Here is an 8,360-nt window from a genome sequence, read left to right as displayed (position 1 = left end):
AATTAACACAAAAAACTAGAAATATTAAAACCGAGAGGTAAATATTTTTTTAATTTTTGTAGATGTTAAAAACACTGAATATTGATTATATTAATTTTAGGGATTTTTTATTTTTTTAGAATTTTAAAATACATAAAATAAGGGAAAAAATATTTTTATGAAAATGTTCCACTTAAATACTCTATAATTAATATAGGGACAGTAAGGGGTCCATCCACAGAGAGGCATAAATCTAATTTCAGACTTTTGTCAAGCTTAGAATGAAGGAAGTGAGTTTAAAAGTGAGATATATAATTCTTGAGATTTTTTTGGATATTTAGTCAATTTATATAAAATCCTATGATCTAAATTTAAGCATAAATAAATAAAAAGTACTAAAAATATATTAGACTAATTTTTACAATTTTTATTAACATTAGAAATAGGAAATATATATTTTTTGAATTTTCTTTAATTTAATTAACACAAAAAACTAGAAATATTAAAACCGAGAGGTAAATATTTTTAATTTTTGTAGATGTTAAAAACACTGAATATTGATTATATTAATTTTAGGATTTTTATTTTTAGAATTTTAAAATACATAAAATAAGGGAAAAATATTTTTATGAAAATGTTCCACTTAAATACTCTATAATTAATATAGGGACAGTAAGGGGTCCATCCACAGAGAGGCGTAAATCTAATTTCAGACTTTTGTCAAGCTTAGAATGAAGGAAGTGAGTTTAAAAGTGAGATATATAATTCTTGAGATTTTTTTGGATATTTAGTCAATTTATATAAAATCCTATGATCTAAATTTAAGCATAAATAAATAAAAGTACTAAAAATATATTAGACTAATTTTTACAATTTTTATTAACATTAGAAATAGGAAATATATATTTTTTGAATTTTCTTTAATTTAATTAACACAAAAAACTAGAAATATTAAAACCGAGAGGTAAATATTTTTTTAATTTTTGTAGATGTTAAAAACACTGAATATTGATTATATTAATTTTAGGGATTTTTTATTTTTTTAGAATTTTAAAATACATAAAATAAGGGAAAAAATATTTTTATGAAAATGTTCCACTTAAATACTCTATAATTAATATAGGGACAGTAAGGGGTCCATCCACAGAGAGGCGTAAATCTAATTTCAGACTTTTGTCAAGCTTAGAATGAAGGAAGTGAGTTTAAAAGTGAGATATATAATTCTTGAGATTTTTTTGGATATTTAGTCAATTTATATAAAATCCTATGATCTAAATTTAAGCATAAATAAATAAAAAGTACTAAAAATATATTAGACTAATTTTTACAATTTTTATTACCATTAGAAATAGGAAATATATATTTTTTGAATTTTCTTTAATTTAATTAACACAAAAAACTAGAAATATTAAAACCGAGAGGTAAATATTTTTTTAATTTTTGTAGATGTTAAAAACACTGAATATTGATTATATTAATTTTAGGGATTTTTATTTTTAGAATTTTAAAATACATAAAATAAGGGAAAAAATATTTTTATGAAAATGTTCCACTTAAATACTCTATAATTAATATAGGGACAGTAAGGGGTCCATCCACAGAGAGGCATAAATCTAATTTCAGACTTTTGTCAAGCTTAGAATGAAGGAAGTGAGTTTAAAAGTGAGATATATAATTCTTGAGATTTTTTTGGATATTTAGTCAATTTATATAAAATCCTATGATCTAAATTTAAGCATAAATAAATAAAAAGTACTAAAAATATATTAGAAATAGGAAATATATATTTTTTGAATTTTCTTTAATTTAATTAACACAAAAAACTAGAAATATTAAAACCGAGAGGTAAATATTTTTTTAATTTTTGTAGATGTTAAAAACACTGAATATTGATTATATTAATTTTAGGGATTTTTTATTTTTTTAGAATTTTAAAATACATAAAATAAGGGAAAAAATATTTTTATGAAAATGTTCCACTTAAATACTCTATAATTAATATAGGGACAGTAAGGGGTCCATCCACAGAGAGGCGTAAATCTAATTTCAGACTTTTGTCAAGCTTAGAATGAAGGAAGTGAGTTTAAAAGTGAGATATATAATTCTTGAGATTTTTTTGGATATTTAGTCAATTTATATAAAATCCTATGATCTAAATTTAAGCATAAATAAATAAAAGTACTAAAAATATATTAGACTAATTTTTACAATTTTATTAACATTAGAAATAGGAAATATATATTTTTGAATTTTCTTTAATTTAATTAACACAAAAAACTAGAAATATTAAAACCGAGAGGTAAATATTTTTTTAATTTTTGTAGATGTTAAAAACACTGAATATTGATTATATTAATTTTAGGGATTTTTTATTTTTTTAGAATTTTAAAATACATAAAATAAGGGAAAAATATTTTTATGAAAATGTTCCACTTAAATACTCTATAATTAATATAGGGACAGTAAGGGGTCCATCCACAGAGAGGCGTAAATCTAATTTCAGACTTTTGTCAAGCTTAGAATGAAGGAAGTGAGTTTAAAAGTGAGATATATAATTCTTGAGATTTTTTTGGATATTTAGTCAATTTATATAAAATCCTATGATCTAAATTTAAGCATAAATAAATAAAAAGTACTAAAAATATATTAGACTAATTTTTACAATTTTTATTAACATTAGAAATAGGAAATATATATTTTTTGAATTTTCTTTAATTTAATTAACACAAAAAACTAGAAATATTAAAACCGAGAGGTAAATATTTTTTTAATTTTTGTAGATGTTAAAAACACTGAATATTGATTATATTAATTTTAGGGATTTTTTATTTTTTTAGAATTTTAAAATACATAAAATAAGGAAAATATCTTTTCCGGCGATCGCCGGCGGCGGAGTGGCGGCTGCAACGGCGGACCAGATGAGCCAGCGGTCCTTTTGTGGCCCGTATAGAGCTGGCCTTAGCGGGTCAACACTCTAAGGTTGTTGTCGTGCATTGACCAACATGATACCAACCGTTTTAATGTGTTGATGTGGGCAGAAATTGGTAGGTGACATATCCATAATCTAAGATATTTCTGGGTTGACCTCGGTTGGCTTCGAGTCAACGTGATCAATTTAGGCTGTGTCCCCTACTTTGTGATCCATCTTCATGATATGTGCTCCACATATTGGTCCACTGTCTCGTTTGACTTGCCCCTAAGCTCTCATTGGCTTACTAATACTGCTCATATTGGCATGTTAATCTGCTGTCCTCTGCCATTGGCTTATCCTATGAAGCTTTAAGCCAAGGCCTGCATCCATTTGGCTTGCTAAGCGGCCCACTTTGGCATCTAATAAGCTCAACATTTCTGAAATAAGTATAAAACAGGAAAATTATATCTCTTAACATAAATTCTAACTTTCTTGCAAAAAATAAAAACCAGAAAATTCGGGAAAATCTTTAAAATCTAGACTCATAATAGCCTTAGGAAAATTTCATAAAATATGAGGCTTCATTTTCATGCGTAATTTTTTATGATTATTTCTTTATTAATACAACATAAAAATAACCTTTTATGTTAGATCAATATTAAATCAGTAAATTTTATATACAAGTATTAAAATTCAGATGAAATGCTGTAGAAAAAAAGGAATAAAGCTCTGTACATGATTGAGGTATCCCGTAAAAATCTATTTCTCATATGGAATGAGATGATCGAGAACGACATTTAAGAGTAAAGCTCCATACAAAATTTAAGAAGCCCATAAAAATTTAATCCTCGTATGGAATGAAATGATCCAAAACAATTATCTCCAAGAATCTCACAAAAATTTGGATCACAATTATCGCTTGAAGTATTTTTCACAAGAACTTTCATCATCATCTAATGTTCTCTTACTTACGCCGAAAAATGGAACTTATGAAAATGGGCCGGCCAAAGGGAAATATTTCCCTGATATTGGTAATCAATTTACCCCCCAACTAGCTACAGCCCACGTTTCCACCTGTTCTCTCCACGTCAGCGTCGTTCAAACCTCGATTCGTCGCCGAGTTCGAATCTTCTTTTGTCTCGTCCGCTCGACCAAATTTCAAACACCCTTCTACCGCGCCTTAAAAACCGTCTTCTGACGTCATCAGAGAGATACATATATAAAATTTTACTAGTTTAGACTTTAGAGTGAGAGACTTTACTGTTAAGATGAAACTGTGAGTTGTTGAGAAAGGAGATGAGGGATAAGAACACGAGAAAGAATAGATAAATAAAAAGTTTTGCTCGCCGACGCTTCAAACATCGCGGAAAGAGGTAATTTTCCTACTGTTCATCGTCTTCTTCTTCTTCTTCTCTCTGGATCTTGTATTCTTACTAGGTTCGTGTCTGGGCAGCCGCCGGCGGAGGAGCTTCTTTGCGGTTTGATTCGTGGACAAAACCCTAGGTCGACTCCAGGTAATTATTTCTCTTGCATATCGGTGCTCGACTGTTTCTCACTGGATTGCTTCGTTTGATGTGTTCGTCGGGAGGGGGGGGGGGAGGGGGGGGAAGTCTCTTGAGAAAGACTGCTCGATTCTCCTATTTTCTCATCGTTTCCGTGATTTTCCCGAGACTGATGCCTCGTTATCCCGATCCAATGTCGATAATGAGTCGTCCTTCGAGGTTGCATTTTCTTCTGGTCCGCCCAGATGCATTTTCGGCGATTTTTTTTTCCTGCTTTTGGTGTCAGCCACCGGTCCCGCCGATATTTGCCCCTCCTGATTTTGGCATTCTATGTAGACTCATTGTTCCCATTCTCAAAGTAGAGTGGGTCATGTCGCTCTGTGCTTTATAATAATTCATTTAGCTTCAATTTCTCATTAAGTTCCTCAGATTTCGTGGCTGATGGAGGTTCGGTTTACAATTTATGTTCAAGACCTCGCCTTCCATTTGTTTCGAAACCCTAGCCTACGAAAATGTTTCGTTGTTCTTGAGTTTTTTATCTAGTTATAATTCAGCAGGTGGATGGATCGAACCGAATTGGAACTCGCTTCTGATAAATATTTTAGTTTGAAAATCAAGTGGAAAGAGTGTCTAGTTGTAATCGAAACTTTATCAAAGTTTTGCTTGTTCGTTGAGTGCTCTAGTATAATTATGATTTTTACACAATTACTTTCTTCTACGATAAATGTTTCATTGGAATGTAACATTTATCACGAGGAAATTGGTTCGTTCTTTTTGGTACTCATTTTCAGATTACGCCTGGCGACAGCAATTATCTAGTATATACAGAAAGTGGAGGTATCTGGATGGTATGGTCAGTCGGATTTCTTTTTGACAAGTGAAAAATTTTAAAAGATGCAAACGAGAAAGAAAATTTCTGCAAAATACGTTGGAGGAGAGAATGTCGGCTCTAAACCAGCCAGACAGCAAAAGAAAGCGACCCTTCAGGCGGAAAAGAAGACTGTTTCAGAGCTAATCACCTCTTCTGCAAGGAAGCAAATACCTGGTAATTATTATGTGTAATAATATGGTTTTCTAGAAAAAGAATGTGTAGTAATATGATTTACATTTCTCTGGAAAATTGACCCATCGTTACGACTGTGACAGATCTGAATTCGAAAAATGCAACAGAGGATTTGGCACCTGAGAAATGCAAAATCTCTGGTTCTTTGCCCATGAAAGGTGACCCTCAGGAGCATCTCTCCAGCAACGGTTCCATTGATGCCAAGGTGACGATGCTTTTTGAAAACATATCTTGTTTCCACTCAGATCTGTAAAATATCTTGCCCATGGTTATTCATATTTCGTTATTTTTTCCCAAAATCTGCAGAGATTCGATGAGAGTGACCCACAGTGTGTCCTGGACACTCTATTTTCCCCAAAATACCATCTTCCTCACGATTTCTGTGGAGCAATATCTGATGAACAAGGTTAGATCAACTTTGGGGAATATCTTCTTTAATCTCAATGAATTTTCACATTTCTGCTTCACGAAATTCTATAGGTCTCGACAGCAAGGATGATCAGATGGACTGTGTAGATCAGCCGGCAAATGGGTCTGGAGCGATGGTAACAAACGAGGAAGATCATGGACGAACTCCGGCAACACTATCTCCGGAGGTTTCAGCGATTTACCTGGCAATGCAGCACTCCAAGCTGGAGTGTCACGACGAACAGTCACATGATCCGATGGCCACAGACGGCATGGACGCCGATGAGTGCGATGAGTATGATGATTTCAATCCATATGTTTTCATCAAGAATCTCCCCAATCTGTCCGACGTCGTCCCTTCATTCCGGCCAATGCTCCTCCCAAAGCAGACTCGGAGTTGCCCGTCTGTCACGCTCGTGCTAGATCTCGACGGTACCGATCTCTCCTCTTTAAGATTCCTTCTTGATAGAGTTTGGCAAGCCAGAGCATGGCGAAGACGTGACGATGATGGAATCAACGTGACAGAGAACATCATTGACCGTCATCGTCAACCGTGTTGGCATGCGTCCATGAATTAACTTTCTTTCCATTGAATTACATCTATACTCATTGTTATTTCAAAGATGACGGTAATTGATGATGTCAACGCCCATCATGTACAATATAATATATTTTAATGTAACTTTTAAATTTTTGTCCATCTTGCAAAAAATGCAAGCTCAACTCACACAAGTTGCATTTGTGGCCATAGTTCTGGATCGTCCAGGACGTGGACAAAGGACGGGACGGTTTTTCCTCCATCGACAAAAAAGCTGTCCCTTCCGATAATCTCGGGACGGTTTTTTGTCCCGTCCAGTCCTCCGTGACGAATTTTCGTCCCGAAATTTGTCCCGGATGAAAATTACCCATTTTATATTTTTAATATATTAATATGGATTTTTTCAAGTTTTTTAGGGAATTACTGAGGAGATAGAACGCAAATGGACATATCTACAATTATTTCTGAGTGACGTCCATTTGCACCCATGTAAAAATACATGGACTTTGATGCAAATTGTCATTGCGAGGCCACGTGGCAACATCTCAACTGTCAGATTCATCCGTCCATCGCCCGAGATCTCCGGACTGACAGTTTTTTCGTCCCACGAGATGAAAACTGTCCCGTCTGGTGGTCCCCGGGATGAATTTTCGTCCCGAAATTTGTCCGTATCCTCGGACGGGACGATTTTTTCATCCCGGGACGAAAAAATCGTCCAGTCCGCGTCCCTGCACTATATTTGTGGCCCTCTTGCTCCTACCCAGTCGTCTTTTATGTAATATACAATTAGATTATCAATTTTAATGATATATTTTCCCTCCAATTAATATCGTATCATAATTTGAAAACGTCATTTTCCCATTTTTCGAAATCGTCATCATAGTTGATTCCTCAACGATCATGGTTGACGAGTGCAACATATCCATACGGTGTTCATGGCGATCCGATCTTGATGGCTTCTTCTTGCTCGATTCGAGGTCGCAGAAACGCTGGTGCATTCATCGCTGGAGCCCTGCGGCGACGTGGATTTCACGTTCCCGGTGAAATTCAACCTGAGAGAGCACACGATCTACGTTCGGTGCCGGCCTCATCTCCGGGAATTTCTTGAGAGAGTATCGACTCTGTTCGAGATCATCGTCTTCACGGCGAGCCAGGGAATCTACGCGGAGCAGCTCCTCAATGTTCTCGATCCGAAGAGGAAGCTGTTCCGCCATCGCGTCTTCCGCGAATCTTGTCTCTACGTGGAAGGCAACTACGTGAAGGACCTCACCGTTCTCGGCCGGGATCTGGCTCGAGTCATCATCGTCGATAATTCCCCTCAGGTTTGCCGATCCTTCCGATCTCCGATTTTCTGTCGTCCGTCGATCTGGAAATTGAATCGAGTAATTTGCGATTTGTTTGCCCCGCAGGCGTTTGGATTTCAGGTGGACAACGGGATCCCGATCGAGAGCTGGTTCGACGACCGATCGGATCGTGAGCTGCTCTACCTGCTTCCGTTCCTGGAGAGCTTGGTCGGTGTGGAAGACGTCCGCCCTCTGATCGCCAGCAAGTTCAACCTCCGCCAGAAGATTGCTTCTGCGACGTAGCCCCGGGAGGATCTCTTCTTCTTCTTCGTCTTCTTCTATCTTCTTCTCTGGAAAGCTGGTCCGTTGCCGGAACTAACCAGTCGAATTTATAGAGGCGGATAATTTTTATTGGATACGAAGGTGGGCGTGAGCCGTTGATATTCCCTATCGTCGACATCGACGACTATATTTAATCTGGTTGTTAGCCCAACGATACGAGAAAATCAGCAATTTTAATGCAAATTTTAACTTTTTCCCAAATTTTGCGGATGAAAATAATTTTGCTTGTCGGAGGAATAACCGATGTCCATTTTGAACTGAACGACCATCTGTGATTTTGTACAGATCGGCATCTGTCCGTATTGGGTGTCGCCATCACTCCCAGGCTCCCAGC

General features: G+C 35.3%; 1 protein-coding gene across 1 annotated transcript; it reads left to right on the top strand.

Annotated features, from left to right (window-relative positions):
- The first annotated feature begins 4,139 nt into the window (after nt 1-4,139).
- On the top strand, nt 4,140-8,127 carry LOC144705722 (uncharacterized). Its single transcript, XM_078578511.1, has 8 exons — nt 4,140-4,263; nt 4,344-4,404; nt 5,184-5,437; nt 5,539-5,660; nt 5,762-5,861; nt 5,936-6,295; nt 7,386-7,723; nt 7,811-8,127. Exons 3-8 carry the CDS (start codon nt 5,287-5,289, stop codon nt 7,985-7,987), a joined length of 1,248 nt encoding a protein of 415 aa, XP_078434637.1. The 5' UTR covers nt 4,140-4,263; nt 4,344-4,404; nt 5,184-5,286; the 3' UTR covers nt 7,988-8,127.
- Nucleotides 8,128-8,360: the final 233 nt, after the last annotated feature.

Source organism: Wolffia australiana, chromosome 7, assembly GCF_029677425.1.
Source record: "Wolffia australiana isolate 7733 chromosome 7, ASM2967742v1".
Lineage (NCBI taxonomy): Eukaryota > Viridiplantae > Streptophyta > Magnoliopsida > Alismatales > Araceae > Wolffia > Wolffia australiana.
This window is presented reverse-complemented; position numbering and strand designations above follow the sequence as displayed.